At 54.2% G+C, this 20,921-nt stretch overlaps 2 protein-coding genes across 3 annotated transcripts in view; one reads left to right on the top strand and one right to left on the bottom strand.

Moving 5' to 3' along the window:
• The window catches only part of TPCN1 (two pore segment channel 1), a 39,906-nt gene extending 26,651 nt beyond the window's left edge, over positions 1–13,255 (top strand). For both annotated transcript variants that reach the window (XM_062504702.1, XM_062504703.1), the window contains exons 12-26: positions 256–304; positions 493–556; positions 1,357–1,401; positions 2,147–2,203; positions 2,294–2,347; positions 2,683–2,755; positions 2,970–3,077; positions 4,296–4,367; positions 5,186–5,275; positions 5,955–6,070; positions 6,741–6,787; positions 7,233–7,386; positions 8,713–8,849; positions 9,587–9,667; positions 10,675–13,255. In XM_062504702.1, the coding sequence (XP_062360686.1) occupies positions 256–304; positions 493–556; positions 1,357–1,401; positions 2,147–2,203; positions 2,294–2,347; positions 2,683–2,755; positions 2,970–3,077; positions 4,296–4,367; positions 5,186–5,275; positions 5,955–6,070; positions 6,741–6,787; positions 7,233–7,386; positions 8,713–8,849; positions 9,587–9,667; positions 10,675–10,797 (1,270 nt within the window). In that variant the 3' untranslated portion in view covers positions 10,798–13,255. The remainder of the gene's footprint in view (positions 1–255; positions 305–492; positions 557–1,356; positions 1,402–2,146; positions 2,204–2,293; positions 2,348–2,682; positions 2,756–2,969; positions 3,078–4,295; positions 4,368–5,185; positions 5,276–5,954; positions 6,071–6,740; positions 6,788–7,232; positions 7,387–8,712; positions 8,850–9,586; positions 9,668–10,674) is intronic.
• Positions 13,256–13,376: 121 nt separating this feature from the next.
• SLC8B1 (solute carrier family 8 member B1) lies at positions 13,377–19,461 on the bottom strand. The gene is made up of 15 exons (XM_062504288.1): positions 19,324–19,461; positions 18,752–18,904; positions 18,601–18,653; positions 18,446–18,503; positions 18,101–18,233; positions 17,842–18,009; positions 17,635–17,742; positions 17,496–17,552; positions 17,146–17,276; positions 16,820–16,961; positions 16,345–16,466; positions 15,999–16,152; positions 15,831–15,911; positions 15,248–15,312; positions 13,377–15,163 (listed from the first exon to the last, which is right to left on the bottom strand). The coding sequence occupies exons 1-15, from the start codon at positions 19,459–19,461 to the stop codon at positions 14,966–14,968; spliced, it is 1,761 nt and encodes a 586-aa protein (XP_062360272.1). The 3' UTR covers positions 13,377–14,965.
• Positions 19,462–20,921: the final 1,460 nt, after the last annotated feature.

The following is a 20,921-nucleotide window of genomic DNA, read 5'->3' as shown; positions in this document are numbered from 1 at the left end:
TTCCTCTCAGTGTAAAATTCTGGAGTTCAGTAGAGTCAGAGTTTCCCTTAAGGGCTGAAGCATTACAGAAAGGAGATTCTGGCTATTGTCAGTCAGGAACCTTTGGCCAGGCTGGGAAGAGGTCACTGGGGAGTTCTGTCAGCTGTGGCTGCAGTTCTCACAAGGAGTTAATAACTTCCAGAAACTCTCCACTGGTGAGTTAAGGATCTGGTCACCCTCAAGGCTCTGATCAGATTGTTTCTTTCTGTTTTGCAGTCTAAAGGATTTTTACAATTTCTATGAAGTTGTTGGCTTAAAATGGAAGGTAAGAGTTTGTCAGGTGGAGGAGAAGGGAACTTTGTGTGGGAGGGAGAGAAAAGGAGTGGTTAGTGAAGAGCTGGGTAAGAAACAAAGGTAATCTAAGAGAAGCAGATGATGGGGGTAAGGGGGTCTCCATCTCTGTCTTCTTTTTTTTTGCTCTGGCTGCTGCTGACGTGGCTGTTCTGCTTCCAGGCAAAACGGAACCGTGAGCACTGGTTTGATGACCTTCCACGGACTGCGTTCCTTATTTTTAAAGGTGACACACTGTTTTCATGGCAGCGTGTGTTCAGCTGACAGGAAGAGTATTTCTTTACAAAGACAGGACACTCTGCAAGGGCTTCCTCTTATGTCCCTGGCAAATACCTGAGGGAAGGCCTTCTAACCAACTCCCTGTGTATCCAGAGACTTGGATTCAGAGTCTCCAGGGAAGATTGCTGTCCTGTAAACATTCCTGCAGTGACTGTGGAGTGGGATTTGGGTTGTCACAAAACCTGTTAGGCTGCCTGGTCCTAAGATGTGGTTGCAGCTCAGGTCAAGGACAGCAGTTTGGGGAGGGAAAAGAGGCCTGAAAGCCCCATCAAAGTCTTGCCAATTTACCTCCTGTGTCCTGAGTTCCCTGACTGGATGTAACCATTCAGAATTAAGAACCTGCAGCTCTTCTGAGGTGTTGTGTGTTCCTGGGGAGCAGCTGCCACCCTGTGATCCAAATACAGCTGCCACAGAAACCCTCAGAGCTCTGCTGATGCTCCCAACCCTCCTTACTGTTCCAAACACAGACAGTGCTTGAGCAGCTGCATTTGCCTCTGTCCCCACCCCAGAATTAGCACATAGAGACCAAACATGGCATCTTGGGGGCTGAGGATAATTACTTCATTCTGCTAAAATTCTAAAGGATATTTAAACTTGTTCCCAAAAAGTGAAAGTTAGTAATCTGCTGATCTGTTTAGCTTCTGTGCTGAGGATTGGTATGGAGAATGTCTCTGAGGAGAAGATAGAGGAATGTGTGGTATGGAGGATGGTGTAAATATTGATTTTGTCATCCTTTCCTTCACACAGGCATCAACATCCTGGTGAAGTCCCGTGTGTTCCAGTACACTATGTGTGAGTAGGAATAATGAGCTGTCTCTGCTTGGGACCCTTGCCCCATGTGGGTCTGGTGTGCTGTCTGCCAACCTTCCAAGGACTTGGTGTGGCCTGAGCTGTGGTTCATGGACAAATTTGGGAATTCTGATGGAGAGGGAGGGAACTGCTTCATTGTGCCACCAGCCTGGGCTCTCAGCTCTTGTTCTGGAGAGGCTCCCTGGGTCCCTGCACAGCACCCCTGTGGGGCTGGTGCTGGAGGAGCCAGCTCGTTGCATTTGGGTGGGTTGGTGATCAGCTTTCCCAAACCTTGGGGTGTTTATCTTGCAGCTGAAGGATGCTGGATAAGGAGGTGCCTTGCCAGTCAGCCACATTCTGTTTGCTCTTGAGGAGCTGTGAGCTCATCCTCACTGCTGCAGGGATTGCTTGGCAACTGAGCTGCTGTGAGAGGGAGTCTGTGCTTCTGTTCTGTAGAGGAGAAAGAGTGCTTCCTCCTGGTGCTACCTGCTGCCTTCTGAATAATCTGTTCCTGCTCACTCATTTGGGGTTTTTAGTTTTGATTTGGTTTTTTTTGAACATAAAGGCACTGAGTCTGTTAAAGGCCTGGAGAAAGACATGGGAGAAGACTCCCAATTTATGAGTTCAGTTTGTTCATTGGGCTGGAATCAATGACCCTGCCACTTGTCCTATCTTGTACTATTTTTGTTGGCCTAAGAAATGGATTTCCAGGAGTAGTTTTGCTATGGGTATTTCCTTTGTTTTCCAGACACCGTGGTGGCTGTGAATGGAATTTGGATTCTTGTTGAAACCTTCATGTTGCAAGGTAGGAAGCACCACAGCTTGTTCCTTGACTGTGGTGCTGGGGGATTGGAAAAAAGGGAAGACTTGAGAAAGCTGTCTTTGTGTCTTGCAGGAGGGAATTTCTTCTCCAGGAATGTCCCATGGAGCTACATAGTCTTCCTCACAAGTAAGCTGATGCTTCCCAACAGAGCTATGTCATTTCCTGAGGAGCTGGGAAGGGAATTGAAGTTATAACTTAACCATGGGTGTAGAGGCTCCATCCAGAACACTGGTGTGCCTGGCAGGGATTGTTTTGTAGGCTTTTCCAGAGAGAAATCTCCATGAACACAGGAAAGTGGGTTGATTTGGAGGGGGAAAGTCTCTTTGGCACCTCACTGAGAATGAGGAGGATGGGTGGGGTCTGTTAAACCCCTGTTCAGAAATCCTTTAAAACCACCACATTTCCATGAGGGCAAACCTTCCCTGTGATGCTGCTCATTCCTGATCCCTCTTGTTTTGCAGTCTATGGTGTGGAGCTGCTCCTGAAGACCACTGGGCTGGGGCCTGTGGAGTACCTGTCCTCAGGCTGGAATCTGTGAGTGCACATTCATCTTTTTGGGTTGGAAACACCAACTTCTGAGCTAAGCCTGTAGAGAGAAGGACATCAGCCAGCTCTTACAATTCTTCTGCCCCTGGCCTCGTGCTTCTTCTTAGGCTAGAGCAACACCAAATCCCTCTCCCATCCTGAAGCACTACTGATAAATCATTGCTCTTACGTTTATTTTATTTTGTTTTATTTTTATTTCCAGATTTGACTTTTCAGTCACCCTGTTTGCATTTTTGGGGCTCATGGCACTGGCATTTAACATGGAGCCCTTTTACTTCATCGTGGTCCTGCGACCCCTCCAGCTGCTGAGGTGAGGTGGGAAAGGCTGGGAAGGGAGGATTCCAGAGAGCAGGTGGGAGAAAACAGGCTTGTTTTCCATCAGTCCCACTGGGGACTGAGCTCCTTAGCAGGAGAGGGCAAGGATTGCTCTGTGGGAATGTGACCGTGGCAAACAGGAATTGCGTGGGGTAATGAGATTAGCCTGAGTTATCAAAATGAACGATAACAAAAACTTGGGATGGGATATGAACACCCTGTGCTTTGGAGCTTAAGCTGATCTCTAGAAGAGATCAAGGGATTTACTGGGGGCAGATTATCCTGTGTCTGCCTTCGTGGGGTTCTTACACCTCCTCTAAATTGTCTGATGCTGTTCAGAGAAAAGCTTTTCTGTCAGGGTGAGATGGTCTGAGCCAGTTTAATAATTTCCATTGAATTACCAGAAATTACAGTTTTCAAAGGATGCTGCTTTCTAGGGTGAAGTACTGCCCTGCTCTCACTGCATCTCACACTTTGAGTAAGACCATGGTCTGTACCCTGTCTGCAGTTCAGGGAGCTGGGGCTGATTAACCCTCTCATGCTGAGGAACACTCACCTTCAGAAACACCTCCAGAGGCACAGGGGGAAGGGACTTGAGGCAAAATGTTTCATTAAAAACAAGCTAATGTAATTTAGCTCTTTATTGAGGATTTTAAGAACAGTTTGTGACACTTAAGAGGGGGAAAAAAATAATGTGGAAAAAAAAAATAATGTTTTCTCTGTTCTTCCCCTGCCCAAGCCTGTTTGGCAGCTGTGTTTCTCTGTAAAGGCTGACGGGGTTGCCAAATCCTAAATTAGCAGGCACAGTACAGTTTTCTTTCATCAATTTTTACTGGGTCATGGGGGAAACACAGAAAGGCTTGTGTCTGTGGGAAGCAGGAATGCATCCTGACCCATTACACGGGACTAGTGGAAGTTCTTGCAGTTTTTAGAAGTTTTAAATAGCTGTTTATGCATCATGCCATGTAAAAGACAGCCTTTTTCCCCTGAGATACTCAGTCTTGTAAACAGTTGAATGTGTCGTAAACATTCAGATGGGACAGCAGGACACTGGAAGGTGAGCAGAGACCTCTTTGAGCAAGAGCAATGAGGTGTCAGGAAACCTCAGTGGCATTGACCTGTGAGGTAGAGAGAGCTGGGATTCTCCTTTTAGCTCTTTCCCCAGCACCAGGAAAGCTGCAGGGTGTGGGTAACTCCTGGCCTCTCCTTTCAGGCTGTTCAAACTGAAGAAACGCTACAGGAACGTCCTGGACACCATGTTTGAGTTGTTCCCTCGTATGGCCAGGTACCAGCTCCTGCTCTTTGGGTGATGCCAGGGAGTGCTGAGTGAGGGTTTGGGGTCAGGATAGGGACCTGTCCAACCTGCTGAAGGGATTTAGGCTCTGATCTGTCAGTGGGTAGGTACTGGTTCTTCTTAACCAGTGGAGTGCTCATCTTCAAGTTCCTTGGAGCAGCAACACTCTAGCACCCTGGGCCTCCTCCTGCTTTTGTGTCAGGAGGATAACTGAGAATCCCTGCTTGTTTTGATTTTTCTCCCCCATCCTAGCTCTTGCAGAGAGACAAAGGCCATGTGGGAAGAACATGGCACGGATCCCCTCAGCCCCAGATGTTCCCCTGTCCTCAGCAGAGCCCCCAGAGAGCATTATGGTGAAATGGTGGGGCAGAGGGAGTTTCTGGTGCTTGAGTGGGGACCCTTCAGCCCTGTTTCCCTTGCAGGAGGCCTGAGTTGGCTGGAGAGCCCTGCTCTTGGCACAAGAGTCCTGCATCCAAGGATGTGGAGAGGGCACAAGCAGTGTGTGTTGTTCTTTATTAAAGGAGCTGTGGAGAGACGTTTATTTAACAGAAAAGGACAGACTGGGAGGGAATCCAGGCTGCTCTTTGGTTTCTCTCTTCAGCAAGTGGCAAACTCCTTGTCCAAGGACTCCCTGAACGAGAGCAGGCCAAGAGCTGCAGAGCCACAGCAGCACGGAGGGTGGGCTGAGCTTCCCAGTGCTGCTTCCCCTCCCTTGGAAATTCCTCCCAGAGCAACCAGCCTAGCATTTTGTGTTTCCCTACCTTAGCAACTCTTCAGCAGCACAGTACTCTTTCTGTTTCTGCCTCCAGCCTGGGTTTAACCCTGCTGATCTTCTACTATTGCTTTGCCATCGTTGGCATGGAGTTCTTCGCTGGCGTGGTCTACCCAAACTGCTGCAAGTGAGTACCTCAAATCCAGCTCCCCAACAGTGCTTTTGGTGCTCAGCCAGCAGCAGGGAGCTCTGGCAGCTCCATTTCCCTGTGGAGAAGTGGCCAGAGGATGAGCCTGAATGGGGTTTTGTAGCTAAGGCAGAAATCCAGGAGGTACTTCATTTCTCTTGCCCCATGCCTGGAAATGTCCAAGGCCAGCTTGGATGGGGCTTGGAGCAGCCTGGAAGGTGGAAGGTGTCCCTAGCCATGGCAGGGGCTGGAATTGGATGAGCTTTAAGATCCTTTCCTACCCAAACCATTCTGTTTCTGTGATGCCAGAGTTGCTTGTCCAGCACCAAATTCACCCAACATAAATTCACCTGGTTCTGGACTCTTTAAGTTGTCCTGTGCCCTTTTCACCTTTAATGATGACAGACCACTTGGAAATGCCAAGCTTGAAGCGTGTGAGCCAAGGAACTCAAACTCTCTGTTTCTTTGGTATAATATTTGCTGAGTGATTAGAGCTCCATGTGCTCCCTGGGCTTGTGCTGAGCTGGGAAGGAGAGAGGACTCCTTCAAGTGTTGGCCAAGAGGCAGAAATTGCCACTCTTCTTAGCACCTTTTAAAGGGGCTGGTATTTATAACTTTTCAGATTTTCTTTGCTTTCCTAGTCTCTGCTGATTTTTTGTGTCCTGTTTTCTCCACCCAGCACAAGCACAGTTGCAGATTCCTACCGCTGGGTGAACCACACAGTTGGCAACAAAACAGTTGTGGAAGAAGGTTATTACTATCTCAACAACTTTGACAACATTCTGAACAGCTTTGGTAAGGGCACTTTTGTCCCTAGGAAAGATTATCCTGTGTTCCTGCAGAGCTGGATGGCTCTGTAATGCTGTAATGCTCATGTGAGCCTGGGACCCTCCCAGGGTGTCCTGCTAATGCACCTCACTCAGCATCCTGCTCTTTCTGTCTGGAGAGCTCCAGCTGACTAATAGTGCCAGGACTGCTTTGCAGGGTAAGCAGAGGTCTCTCAGAGCCAGCTGGAAGCCAGCAGATCTGTTCTGGCTGGTGAGCAGACCAGAGGTGTTTAAGGAGGGCATTAAGTCACTGCTCTCCTAAAGAACCAACAGCGATGCCTCTCTTTAAACCCTCTGATGAAGAATAATTTGCATGTGTTGATTACTCTCCGTGATTTCTCTTAATGCGTGAGCAGAATGCTTATCTCCTGGAAATCTCAGAGGGCTCCGTGCTCCCTGGTGGAGAGTCAGGTCTGGTTTCTTTAAGAAACAGAGATGAAGCCATGCTGTTCTGTGGGTCTGACCCCCTTTGCTGCAGTGGGGAGGCTCTGCATTCCCTCTGGATTTGCCGTCTTGATTCAAACTTTGCTGTCTTGTGTCAGTCTTCCCTGTCAAACACTTTGTCTAAATATCACTGTAAAACAGGTCAGGATAGATAAAACAATTACCTGTGTGTGTTCTCTCCCTCTTCTGGGCAGTGACACTGTTTGAGCTGACGGTGGTCAATGACTGGTACATCATCATGGTGAGTGAACCCCTGCAGGCAGCACAGACTGTCAGCTCAGGCACACCTTCCACTACACCACTGCTTTCTTCCCATGGTGGCTTTGTTGGCAGGTATCTTTTGGTCCTGACTGTTGAGGGGCATTTGTCCCCTGCCGTGCTGCTGGGCACATTTTCAGGCTTCACAGGCTGGACTGATGAAGTCACCCTGTGCTCCAGTTTGTCACCCTGCTATCCAAGCTGTGTTCTGTGACACAGTGGCTCTTACAGCCATCAGCTTTGGATGTTCTGTGTGTTTACCTGTAGGAACGTCTCTTTTTAGCTGCAAGGACCTGTTGGGGCATTGAGCATTGCACAAGCAGTCTTTGGGGGCCAGAGTGTTTATGCTGCTTTGTGCTGTTGACAAGCTCTTAACGCTGCCTCTCCCTTCTTTTGTGCACTGCTCATTTCTTCCCTCTCCTCTTTAGGAAGGGGTGACATCCCAAACCACTCACTGGAGCCGTCTGTATTTCATGATATTCTACATTGTGACCATGGTGGTGATGACAATCATCGTGGCTTTCATCCTGGACGCTTTTGTCTTCCGTATGAACTACACTCGGAAGAACCAGGATTCAGAAGGTCAGAACTGAGGCCTGCCTGACCTCCAGTGTTGTGTCTTCTCTCCCTTGTACTTTATGTCTCTAGGAGAGAATGGGTTGGCCAGGACAAAAAAAAAAATTTTTTTTTTTTTTTTTAAGCCTGACATCCTGAGCTAATTCTTTTGCTTTTGTGTGATATTTCTGTCTGGTCTTTCTGCTCTGCTCCTGATCTCTCCCCCAGAATTCTCCAAAAAGTATGTGGGGGTGTATTTATGTGGGTTTTATATATGTCTGTATGTCTGTGTGCACATGCACATACAGACTTCAACCACTTGAGCCATTTCAGCCAAATTCTTTGAAAATAGGAAGTCGGTGTGCATTTCATGCAAGGTTTCTAGGAAACATTGCAGCAATGATGTATCAAAGCTCAAGGAGGGACCTTACAGGAAGAGAAGATTGATAATTTTTTTTAAACCAACATCCCTTCCTCACTGCTACACTCACTGGTGGCAGGATGTGTCTCCAAGGTGATTTGCCAGGACTTTTTGCCACAACCTGGAGGACAGCAGACACTGCCTGTCCAGTTCTTCCCACATTTTCTGTTTGTACTTAGGCTGCTGACTCTGTGCTGGTTTTGGACATGCCTTTCCCTCTAGGAACTGGCAGTGACTGGGCTCTGCATCCCCCTTATCACTTACTCATTGTCTTTTTCCTCTTGAGCTGAGGGGTCTGGAACTGCAGGTACCTTCCTGACCTGCTAATTCAGGTGCCAAATCCACACTAATGGCTTACAGCCCTTCTCCTGCTCTTCCTTCAGGTGAAGGCTCCAACCCCCTGTTTTATTAGGTGCCAGAAGATCAAATCTGTGGGGCCCAGGAGCTGTTAATTAGGGAAACATTGTGACCCTTCCTGCACCCAGTTTGAAGGGAGCAGTGAAGGACACTGGTTAGCCCTGGACTCCCAAGCTCTCTTAAGCAGGTGAAGGTCAGAAGGCAGAAACTCCTGTGTGATTATTAGGTTTCTTAATTTACAGGCCAGCAAAAAAACTACAAGGGTTTTTTGTTTGTTTGTTTGGTTGTTAGTTTGTTTTTTGTTTTTTTTTTTTAAGATACCAAAGAGATGAGAATAGTTTGTGTCAGAAGGTTTGCTGGCCCTACACACCAGTTAACTTTCTCCCTGCCTTGTTGGGGGTCGAGCATATCCATGTTCTGGTCACAAAAGCAGGTACAGACTGTACCTGACCTCTGGCTTGGTCCTGTGTGCTTTAGGCTTTGCTTTCCAGGGTTATCATAGCACCTGTTGAAGCAATGATCATCTTGAAGACACTTTCCCCCCCCCCCCTCTTTCTGTTTTCTTGCCTCTGCAGAAGATAATGGCATTGTGCTGGAGAAGGAGATCTCCAAAGAGGAGGTGATTGGCATAATTGAGCTGTACAAGAGGATTTCAGCTGCCCCTGAAACAGCTCAGCTGCAGAAAATCGTGCTGCAGATGGACAAATATGGGGTAAGAGGAACCACTGCAAGTTCTCCTCTTGAGGAGAGGGAGGTGTGCCAGGGCCACTTTGTCTGTCTGGATAGAGAACATCACCTGCCTCTATAGTATTGAGGGCTCAGCTGCTGGAAGGGACTCTGCAGCATCACAAAATTGTGCTGCTCTAGAAAAGCAGCAGCTGCTCCTTGCATAGCCTTGACAAAGGCTTGTCCCTGCTGCCTGCAGACTTCCCTTAGAGCTGTCCTGGCCCTGTGCTGACTGAAAAAAAAAAACAAAACACATTTCTTTTTGCTGTAAGGAAGCCACTGTCTCATATTTCTCCTGCCTCTCTCTCTCTGTGCCATGATACTCTGAGGCTTGGACAGTCCTGGAGCATTATGCAGCATTGTGATGGCATTGATTCCAGGTCCTTCCTTTCTCCATGGCACTGCTTACGCTTCCATTCTAAAACATTCTAAATTGGGAAAATGAGCTCTTGTCTCTGAACTGTTGTCTCATGCATATGGGAAGAGCTGAAGTGGTTGTTTTAATACTGGCCATTATAGCCCTGTGTCACCATGACACAGGGCAGGTGCTGCAGGTGACAACAGGAGGAGCCTGGAGTAGTCTGAGCTCATCAGTGGGTGGTGGGTGTCCACAGGAAGGATGCCTGAAGCTCCAGGACAGATCCAGCTGATCTGGATCATCAGTCATCAGTGACTGATGAATGTCTTCTTTGGTGTTTCCCTCTCCCTGCCCCAACTCTTTAGCAAATGTCAACAGTGTTTCTGGGACGCAGGTCGAGGACCAAGAGTGACCTGAGTATGAAGATGTATGAGGAGGAGATACAGGTATGTGGGCCTGAGCTGGAGCTGCCACCAAGTCTATGGTGAGAACATTCCCTGGAATAACAACCCACCCTTTCAAACACCGGGGACTGCTTTCCTCTGAGACCAGGGCTTGTTAAACCACAGAGCACATCAGAGCTCCTCAGTGGGTGCAGGTGTGTCAGGCCAGTCACAGTAACCACACTGGGGATGTGCCCAGGCACTTGAGCTGCCCTGCTGGGGCTGTGAGCACAGTTTGGTGCTGCCTGGGGCTTGGCTGCTGAGCTCAGAGCTCTTAAACCTCTGGAATGTGGTTGTGTTTGAGCTTAGGCGTGTCTGTCTGACACAGAAATCAAGGCTTGTCCCAGGCAGGGCTGCCTGGTTTGCAGGCTGAGCAAGATGGGAGACAAATCAGCAGATTCCCTGGATTTTTAGCACCTTCCTGCCAGTGCCATCCATGTTCAGGAGCTTTCTGCCATGGGTTGGTCACTGTCCTGCCAAAGATAGTTCAAGGTCATGGGCTAATGTAATGATTAGTGCTGAAAGAATTAATCTTGTAACTGTTTGAATCTGTCCTTTGTCCCCAGAGCAGACAGACTGGGGATGAGCCTTGAGTCCCCCTAAGGAAATTGGGGCTGGGTGATCTGCAGAGAAACTCCCTGCCTGTTCTGGTTGGTCTGTGACTGAGGGATGTGACATCCTGGGACACCCTGGGTGCTGCCCAGCACCAGGAGCGGCTCTGCAAGTCCCAGACATCATGGGAGCAGCTGTACTCAAGCCCTGGGTGTTCAGGAGGGACATCCTGAGGGAGGGATGTTTCCTTGGGCTGTGGATGGCAAGGCCTCAGTGCATCTACCACAGCCATGCTGCAGTTAGCTGGGTTGTTCCAGGAGCTTAGGCTGTCTCCATGGCTTTGGAAAGAACTCTCTGTGCCTGAAAACCTGCCCTCACATGGCAGTGACAGAAGGCTCTGCCCTTTTGGGGTGTGTGGGGCACAGCCTGATCCCTGCTTGTTTATTCCCCTGCTGCAGGAATGGTATGAGGAGCACTCGAGGAAAGAGGAATCTCAGACACCACTGCAAGAACCTGCATCTGCTTCCAGCAGCTCTCTGAAGCCCCTGAGCCTCCGACAGCGCTCCCAGACTGTCATTTAGGCCTAGCTAGTGCAAGCCACCTTCTATGCAATAACCTAGAGTATTCCTCCCCGGCCTGTATTTTGGGAGGATGTATATAGATCTGTCAGTGTACCAGTGTAGGGATCAAATCCAACCCCCAGCAGTGGTTGCTGAGGAGCCAGAGGCCCAGGGGGCTCTGGGGAAGGCTGCTGCACATCTGGGCAGAGCAGAGCCCTTGTTCCTCTGAGCCCCTTCCCAGGCTCCAGCTCCTGCTGCTTGTCTTACCACTAACAGACCTTGGGGAAGGGGATGTGTTATCCATTAACAGCAGGGAATTCGCTGAAGTCACCCGCTTCACAGTAGAACTTTTGGAAGATCCCTGTTGCTCAAAGGTTACCATGAACCTAGGGACAAAGATCAGGGAGTGAGTTTTTGTTTCTTCTCCACCTTCCTTACACAAAGAAAGGGGAGGTGTTGTGAAATCTTAGCACTTTTGGAAGGGCAGCCTGCCTTCCCCCTGTTTTTTGACACACCTAGATGCACTCCCTGTAGTAGCTCCTGCTCTGGTTACTGAATTTTGCTGTCCCCAAGCAGTTCTGAGGCAGAACTGAGGGCCAGCACCTCATCATGTTATGACCATAGGTGGGACAGGGCTTTGGAGATTCTGTCTCTGCTATATCTGTATTGCTGCCCGTGGCACTGCCTGGGCTAGGGTCACCTCTGCAAACCCAAAAGCTCCTGTCTCTGTTCAGGGAGGGGGGTTCTGCAGGGTGGTGTGGCTGCTGAGCTCTGCCACTTGGCCACCTGCTCTGTAAAACCTCTCTGGCTGGTCCTTAACTCGGATAGATGACTGGAAGGTTTTGCAGCTCCAAGTCTGGCTTTTTTTCTGCCTGGCTCTGGGTTAAGGAGGGCTCTTGGGCATCACACAGTCCTGCTGGTCAGCCCTCAATCCAGCTGAGCAAGTCCCAGCACAGAGTGGGGCTCCTCCCTTGCAGAAATGCTTCTCAGGCTGGAAAACATCAACTCAGATCTTGGGAAGATCCACTGAAGAGCTCTACTGTTCCCCGGGATTTTGGATGCAGGAGGAATGTGCAACACAAGGATTCTTCTCACCTGTCTGCTTTTCTGCACCTGAGAGCTGAGGGATGAGGAGGAAGGGGGAAAAGGGATCCCTTCCCAGCTCAAATCCCGTTTGTGGGATTGTGGCAGCTGTGTCATCCACTGTCATCATTTGTCTCTCCAAGTCCCTCTTTTCCCTGTCAAGGCTGGAAGTCCCTGGCAGTTGGGAGTTTCCCTCACCTCTCATTGTTTGATCTTTTCTCGGGTTCAGGCTAAGAGTGGAGCTTCCTGGGGAGGTTTCCCCCTTCCTCTAGGTGCACCAGGCAGTGGGAGATCTGTGTCCCCATCCCCTTTGTCCCACATGCCTGTCTTTTCCTTGGTGGCCTCACCTTGTGGCACAAGGACAGCAGGAGAGGGCTGATCCTACCCAGGAGCATTTCCTGGGTGAGTGACACTTTCAGGGGGAGGCAAGACAGAGCTGCTTCTGGAAATCTCTCCCTCCATGGCACGACGGGGGCTCTTGGAAGGAGTGGGAGAGCAGCTTCCCAGGCAGCACACATGCACCAGTGGCTGCTCCCAATCCTTGCCAAATTCCCTGGGTGCCTCATGGCAACTCTTTGTTTCCTTTCTGGATACTTGCAGGTATGAAACTACTTCTGAGCTGACCCGTGAAGGACCTTAAAGGGCTGTTTTCCAAACCATAAATTCAACCACAAATTAATGAGCAGTGCATTTGTTGCTCTTGCAGTTGCTCTGTGTGGAGTCACAGCCCGGGATGTTTATCCAGATTAGTCCTGGGGCTGCAGGAGATGCTGTTTATTGTGCTTTAAGTTGTGGGCAGCATGAATGAGCATTATGAAGGTTAGTGGGGGGAAAAAAATGTGGCTGTGTTTAATCTCCACATTCCCCTGCAGCTGATTTCTCCTGGCAGGGATGTCAGAGACTTTTTTTTTTTTTTGGGGGGGGCGGTGGGGATGTTTTCTGGGTGTGAGAGGAGCTGTGGCTTTAAGCTGTATTGAGGAAGGCACTGCCCACTGACCATGCAATAAAAGGGCTCCCTGGAGGGCTGGAGGTCAGGGTGCTGCCTCCAAGGTGTTGGTCCTCCCCCCCATACCCGCTGTGTTCATTATTTTTGTAAAACCAAGGAGGGTAGCAGGAGTTTGCTTCTTCCATATGACTTTGGAAGGAAACAGAGTTTGAGTACGGGGCATCCCCTTCTATTTATCCTCCTCTCTTTCTCTCCCCTGACACACAGACTGACGATGGAGACAATCATTTTGTAGGGAGCACGGGAGGAAGCACTGCAGGATTTTGTATGCTGGCGTTTTGTTTATAAAAAAACCCCGATTTTATGGACGTGTCTGTCAGATGTTCTCTAGATTTTTTTCAGGCGCACTAATAAAAAGAGCATCCTCGGCTTCGTAAAGGAGCAGCTTCCTTTCCTCCTTCCTGTGTTATTCCAGAGGTGGGGTTTGGGCCAAGCTGGAGCGTTTCCAGTGTTTGAAGAGGAGCCTGCCTGCCCTCTCCGGTGGCAAGTGCTTGTGTTGGGAATATTTTGTATGCATGCCCTACTCAGCTGCTCCACATTCCTGTTCCAGGACACTACAAAGCCTTCCCTCCTACCTTCCCCCTTTCCCTAAACATCAAGATAACCCTTTTGAAGTTAGATTTTTTTAAAGCTGCCCTGGTGCAGTGGTGAGGCCAGAAGGGGTGTGTGACCCTGCACCTCTGTGCTGGGATGTTGGCCAGGGTTTCGATTGCTTTAGCCCTGCTTGTGGCAGGAAATGGGCGTTGTGTGAAAAACATTACGGCAGCAAGGTCCGGGCAGAGCCAATGGCTGTAGGCACAAGGGAGCGTTCTTTATTTATTTTTTTTTTTTTTTGTGGAAGCTGCTGGTATCCGTTTGAAAAAGGAGAAATGGTCCAGGCCCAGGAGGAACGAGGTCTGACAGTTGTGGTGTTTGCACAACACCCCCTCTCCCACGGGGCAGGGATGTGGCTGTCCCTCTGGAGTGACATTGTGCTTTCCAGCATGTGCCCTGCGGACCCTCCAGCTGGGAGCAGAACCACCAGCCCACCCCTTCCATTCTCCTGGCACTGTGGGAGAATCCTGCAGGATTCCCTTTCCCCGGGGATGAGCCGTGCTGGCCCCGAGCAGTGGTTGTTCCCACTGTGACAGCATGTGACAGCTCTTGGGACATCAGGCTGGAAAACACCTCCCCAAAGTGAGGAAAAAAACCCACTTTTCCCATGGGGAAAAACCCTGCTGGGCATCCCAGGGTCCCCAGCCCTGGCTGTTCCCTCTCCCCTCCAAAGGCTCCGTGCTGAGTAAGGGCTGTGTCACACCAGCACAGAGGAGGAGTGGCCCTTGCAACAGGCAAAAGTCAAGGTTGGCTTTATGGGGGTTGTTGTTGCTTTTTTTATTGCATTTTTTTTTTTTACAGTGCCTAAATCTAGTCCTGCCAGAGGTCAACACTGTGTGTGGAAACCTCCCAAGTCCTTTCCTACAGCTCTGCCCACCCCAAGAGGGAGGAGAAAAGTAGGATCTGAAACTCAGGTTGAAAAACATTACTAAAAAAAGCAGGGGAAACCAGCCTCCCTTGGTTTGGTGTTTGTTTGTTTTTTCCCTCAGGCTTTGCTTGCACTAAACCCAGTGTGTCCCTGGAGCATTGTGTCCCCTTAACCCCGTCTGGCTGTGCCCTGTCTGCTGTTCCAGCCCATGGTGCCAACAGGGACAGTCCTTCCCAAGGACAAATGGTGTCTGGGCCTTGGCAAGAGTCACCCTGTGCAGCACAACTGCCCCAGCTCTGTCCCTGCATGGAGCTGAGGAGGTAAAACCTCTCCTGCTGTGCCCCTGAGCTGGAGCTTCCACATCCTCCGGCCCTGCCACTGCCACCAGACACAGCTGAGGTTTCCATGTTGCTCCTGCCCAGTTCCTTCAATTAGATTAAAGGGAGCGAGGAGAGGATGTGGGCACTGGCAGCTCCTTCCCCAAAGGACAGCAGGGGCCGGGGGCTGGGCTGGCACCTCTGGCAGCACAGTGAGGTCGAGGTGCCCTTGTGCCCCTGGCAGGGACAGGGAGGGGACGGCGAGACCCCGATGTGGGGGGGAGGCAGAGCAAGACCCAGGGCTGGATCTGCTGGGGCCGCTCACGGGGTGGAGAAATGGATCACCCTGAACTCTGTGAGCAGGGCCACGCACAGGAACAGCAGGTAGTAGGTGAGGAGGCAGACACCGTAGACCTTTCCCAGCTGGAAGCACTGCGCTGGCACCGTCACGAAGGAGAACACCAGGCTCAGCCCCAGCGCCCCGGCCAGCACCCACACCAAGGGACTGTCAGGCTCCAGCTGTGGGGACACCAGGGTGATGTGGGGTGACACCAGGGACCTGCTGCCAGCCTGGCCCGTGTCCCCGTGTCACCGCAGCCTTACCTTCACCAGGGGCTGGCTGCTGGTCAGCTGCAGCAGGCACCCCAGGCCCACGCCGACCAGGATGTCTGGAGCACGTTCAGGATGGACACACAGCACAGGAGAGCTCGAGGGGGCGACAGCACTGAGCACAGCCCTCTGCCCCATGTCCTCCTCTTCCTGCACCTCCTGCCTAAAGCATTCTCTCTATGGTAAATACAGCCCTGAGCACTCGAGGAGAGGTTTCAGCCTGGTCTGGGCACCACCCAAAACCCACAGGAGCAAGGCACAGCCCCCTCCCCTCCTTCCCTTTGGCAAATCCCAACCCTGCCATACTCCGGCCCAAACTCCTGCCCAGCTGGGGCTGGGGTACCTGTGGGGACAGGAGGGTGCTGCTGGCTCTGTCCCTGCCCCTCCCAAATACCTTCCTGTCCCTGTGGGAGCACTGCAGGGATTGCCAGTGTTGGAGGGACTCTGAGATGGATCCTGCCCAGCTCCTCTCCAGGGATCCCACAGAATAAGGGGCTCTCCCCGAGCTGTAGGCAGGGAAGCTCGGGCAGCTCCTGCCCCATGTGCCACCACGCTGGCCCTGGCAGCCAAAGGATACTGAAGATGATGCCCCCGAAGCAGGCGGAGAAGGCCATGCGGGGATAGCCCTGGCGCGCCATGGTGAGGTCGGAGAAGGTGTCTGTGGAGGGAGAAAAGGAGACCTTGAGGAGGGCAGGGGGACCCCAGGGTGTGCCGGGGGGGCACTGGGGAGCAGCAGAACCCTTACCACCGATGCTGTTGCCCCAAGCCAGCAGTGTCAGGCCCAGCACGGTGTTGCTGAGCTGGAAGATGACACCCAGAGTCCGTAGGATGTTCACCAGCTCTGTGGCTGCGGCGTTGATCCACATGGCACTGGCCAAAAACCCAAGAAAGGCAAACACCTGACAGGAAGAGGAGCAAGCTGGTCCCTGTGTGCATCCCACAGGACCCTGCACACCTCCTGTGGTCCCTCCTGGGGGTACTGGGAACTGGGAGAGAGGTCCAGCTTTCTGCTCTGCCCCAGTAGCCTCAGCCCAGTCCGGAGCAGGCTGTGCTGGTCCCTGGTGGGTGCACAGGGCTGGGGGACACCTTACACAGTGATATTTGGGTGGCTCCTCGTTGCTTGTGGTGATGAAGATGATGAGGGCCAGGGCAGAGCCAACCAGTGTGACCAGTCCCCAGACTGGGAAGACACCCTGGATCTGGTACAGCCCATCTGCACATGGTGGAGAGAAGAGGCATCAGAGAGCCTGGGACAGGATCCCAGCAGGCTTGAGGCAAGACATAAAGCCACCTCTACCCTACATCCTCACTGAGCTGCTCCCCCCGTGCCTCAGTTTCCCCAGGCAGGCCAGACCTGTTCCATTTCCTCCCCAGGACTTAGATGCTGAGGGGAACAAGCCCCCCACCCCTGTGAGGGTGTATGCAGCTGCAAGCACAGCTTGGGTCTTCCTGCCCATCCCTCCTCCCCACCATGGGAGCTCTGATAGGCTCCTGCAGTCCCCAGGGCTTTGGTGGCCATCTCAGTCCTGTCCCCTTCTGGAAGCTGGGACTGCCCCAGGCTCTTACAGGTGCCTGACTTCAGGGTGAGAACACAGAGCAGGGGGCTGGTGAGGATGTGCAGGCAGTTCAGAGGTCTCCTCCAGTTCAGGTCATCCTTGTCGGGGTCCACAACAGGAACGGTGAGCAGCAGCACCATCTCCACGGGCACCTGGCACAGGGGACACCCGTCTGGGACACCCTGTGAGGTGCCCCATGACCTGCTCCCAACCCCTGCTCACTGCCCCTGTCCCACCATCCCCACTGCAAAGCCCTGGGGGACAGAGCCCCAAGGGCCAGTGGGATGGGGATGCCCCTTGGGGGGCCCCTCCTGGCTCGTGTTCCCCCCTGCTCACCTTGAAGGCCTTGAAGAGCCGCCAGTACCAGGGCTTCCTCCTCCACTTGCGATGGTCCAAGGGGCTCAGGGACGTGGTGAGGATGTGCAGGGAGGTCTCCTGGGAGGGCAGCAGGGGCCGGTACTCCTCCCCTGTGAGGGGCCACGGGACTGAGCAGGGTGGGGGCTCCCTGTCCTCCCCAACCCTTCCAGCTGCAATTCCTTGTGTGTCCCCAGGGAGCTCCCCCTGCCCCATGGGCTCAGTCACCCCACGAACCATGGCCACCCCATGGGCTCAGTCACACCTGCAGCAGCCTGGGGGGCTCTGAGGACAGAGCAGAGCCAGCCCTGAGCCCACAAGGAACAACGTACCATAGTCCCCACTGTTTGTGCTGGAGGGCTCCGGCTCTTCCACGTCTGCCGGTATCTCTGCGGGGAAAAGGAGCAGGCAGGGGCAGCAGAAGGGGACCCCAACACCCTCGGGGTCCCCTCCCAGCTGGGCAGCCCTTACCTGGCTCCCAGGGCCCGGGAGGGGCCAGTCCATCCCCCCGCTGCCACCGGTGGATCCAGGTGCAGAGCACCACGGTGAGCACGTAGAACACGTAGAGCCCCAGGTAACCTGAGATGGGGGAGGGATGGGGGGGGGGTCATGGCACCCCCAGGCTGCCCCCATCACCCCCAGGCTGCTCCCACCATCCCCAACTCCCACTGTGCTCACCCAGAGCCTCTCCCAGCCTGATCCTGCCCAAGTAGAGGACCACGAAGGTGAGGAAGACGGCCACCATGTAGAAGATGACATCCCTGAGGAAGGGCCTGGAGGCGGCCGTGAAGGGCTTGACCAGGGCGATGCCCCCAGCCACCACCGTGGTCACAAACACACCAGCACCTGCCAACACAGCGGGACTCTCTTGGGACATGGGAACATCCCACAGCTCCAAAACATCACCTATGAGGACATGGCAGTGGGGTCCCCTTACCAAAGATGGCCCCAATGGCCAGCCCTGCTGTCCGGGGGTTGGAAAAGGCCACCACGGCACTGAAGACATCAGGTGCCCCATTTCCAAAGGCCAGGAAAGTGACACCATGGAGAGGGGACGTCAAGGAAAAGGCCTGGTGTCCTCCTTCCCGTGGGGACATGGATCCTGCATACTCCAGTGGCAGCACACCACCACTTGTCCTGCTGTCACCTCCAGCTCACCCTCTGAACTGGTTTCCCCTGGCAGGGTGCCAAGGGGACACAAGATGACTCTCTCATGGCCACCTCCCCTGCCCTGTCCCCACATCCCTCCTGGCTGAGGGCCCCTGTGATTCGCCAAGGATACTGCCACGTTGTGGGACAACTTCAGGTTGGTGGAGATGGCTGATAAATTGGGGCAGAAGCTGGAAAGGCAGAAGAGGAGACAGAGAGAGGTGATGGGGCAACGTGGTGACCGCGGGTTACTCTGGGGACAGTCCCTTCCTCGACAGGGCCACTCACAACTTCTCTGCTGTCACACCGAGGATGATGAACAGGTACAGGAGCCAGAGAGCCTGTGGGGTCGGGGGGGCACAGAGAGGGGTCAGTGGGGGTCTCCCACCACACACCCCCATAGCAGAGCATCCCCAGCACAGCTCTTTCCCATCCTTACATAGAGGGTGACAGCCAGGGGCAGCAGCCGGGGCGGGAAGACACAGAAGACCCCATCGAGGTAGTCGAGGAAGCCCCCGTCCAGCCGACAGTCGGGGTTGCTCCGGATGAAGTGGCACCACTCAGAGCTGTTGTGCTCCCGAACCTCCCAGCACTGCAGGGCACAGGGGACGCTGCTTGGTCGGGCCCCCCCGAGCACCCCCTGTCCCCACAAGCGCTGCCGTGGGGCTGTTTTTGGCAGGTCACTGTCACCCCTGCCTCGGTTTCCCCACCTGTGCTCCACGTGCGCGGGTGGAGGGCTGTGCCAGCGCCGGCAGAGGGGGACACCCTTGTCCCCAGCCCTGCATCCTTGTCCCCACACAGCCCACACCCACCCCGGGCCACGGGAAGGCACCTGCCTGGCACGCAGCGAGGTTTGCAGAGGAGAAAACCAGCAGCGAAGGAAATCCTGGAGAGATCCCTGCTGCGATGGCGGGGACAGGGAAGCAGGGACGGGACGGGACCTCACCACCTCGGCAGCACCCAAATCCCTCCCGGCGCCCCCCCAAATCCCACCGCAGCCCCCAGACTTACATCCAGGCCCCGTCCGTGGCTCAGAACATCCTCCCCGGGAGGGAGCGTGTGCCCCACGTCCAGCAGCAGCGGGGTCCCGGCTGGCAGTGCCCCGGCCAGGCTGAGCACCCCGGCCAGCCCCGTGGCCCCCTGCCCCATGGTCCCCTGGAGGGGACAGCCCCGGGGGACACCTACCACCGGCAGCGGTCCCCGGGGGCAGGGAGCGGGGGCTGCCCCCGGACCCCCATCCCGCGCTGCCCCGCCGAGGAGAGGAGGGGTTAAAAATTAATAATAAAATCGGGAAATATAATTAATGCTAAAAAATAATAATAAAACGGGTAAAAAAGCAGAGCCCCCCGCGGGAAGGTTGAGCCCCTGCCCTCTGGGGGGGGCTCAGCCCGGGGCCAACCCGAGCGGAGGGAGGGAGGGAAGGGAGGGAAGGCACCCACACTCCAAAGAAGCACCGGGGGACTTGGGGACACCCCCGGGGGCAGAGAGGCCGCAATGCGGGTGGGGACGGGGACCCCGCGGGGGTGGTGGATGCCGGTCGGGGATGCGGGGATGGATGGGGGTACCCGCACCCCGCGGCCCCGCCGTGCCGGCGCGGTCCCACGGCCGTGTGCGGGCAGCTGATCCCTGCCGGCCCCCCCGCCTTAAAGGGGCCGCCACCCTCCGCCCTTAAAGCGACAGCGACACTTTCCCACGCGGCTGGGGGTGGCCGCGGAGAGGGGACACGCGCGGCTCGCTGCTCCGTCCCGTCCCTCTCAGGTCGGGACACCCACCCTGCGTGCTGTGCCCACCTACAGCCCCCACTTTGGGGTGACCCTTTGAGAACAGGCGAGCTCAGCGCGGCCGTGGCCGGGAATGGTGTCCCGGGATGGGGCAGCCTCGGCACCGGGGCTGTACAGAGCCCCGTGCCGGTGGTCCCACACCCCCGGTGTCCCTCTCCGCACCGGTGTCCCCAGCTCCAGGACACCCCGGCCTCAGCCGCGCCCCGTGCAAGCGCCAAGCCCTGTTTGTGGGGTGCAGGTTTGTCTCCCACGACCGGAGCCCCAGGATCCTACTGGGATTCACAGACCCATTTCCCATCCCGGCCAGTTTGTCCCCGAATCTGCATTCCGCCCTTCTCCCCGGAGACAGGTGGAAGGAATTGCACAAGGCCGGGGCTGCCGGGGCTCTGAGGCCCAAGGGAAGCACCAGCACGCCGCGTGTTCCCCCTGCCCCGGACACAGGGACCCGCCGGGGGCCCGGCCGCTCACGCGGGGCCTCCACGCGTGTCCCCCGTAGATGGGCACGGCTGGGGCGGGGAGCAGGAACCTGCGCACATCTCCGGCGGGCGTGCGCTGGGAGAGGCGAGGCGGGAGCGTGGGTATGAGCGGGGGTGGTGGGACAGCACGGGGGGACCGGCGGTGCTGTGGGGGGGGCTAAGGGGTCCCCACGGCCTCGGGGCTGGGGGCGTGGCCTCTCCATAAGCCACGCCCACAAGAAGCGGTAACGCTGACATCTATGTAGGGGCGTGGCCACGCTGTCGCTCCGCCCCAATCCCGCCCCCCGCCCCAATAAATGCAACCGGACATCACGGGGCGTGGTCATGAGGAAGCACCGCCCCATCCCCGACG

Source organism: Cinclus cinclus, chromosome 17 (genome assembly GCF_963662255.1).
Source record: "Cinclus cinclus chromosome 17, bCinCin1.1, whole genome shotgun sequence".
In the NCBI taxonomy this organism is placed as follows: domain Eukaryota; kingdom Metazoa; phylum Chordata; class Aves; order Passeriformes; family Cinclidae; genus Cinclus; species Cinclus cinclus.
This window is presented reverse-complemented; position numbering and strand designations above follow the sequence as displayed.

Excerpts from the sequence above, each read along its gene's own strand:
- SLC8B1 (XM_062504288.1), bottom strand. The coding sequence starts at position 19,461 with ATGGGGCAGGGGGCCACGGGGCTGGCCGGGGTGCTCAGCCTGGCCGGG. Across the intron at positions 18,234-18,445 it reads AGTTGTCCCACAACGTGGCA|GCCTTTTCCTTGACGTCCCC; the intron begins GTATCCTTGGCG and ends GGAGGACACCAG. Across the intron at positions 15,912-15,998 it reads TTGGGGCAACAGCATCGGTG|ACACCTTCTCCGACCTCACC; the intron begins GTAAGGGTTCTG and ends CTCCCTCCACAG.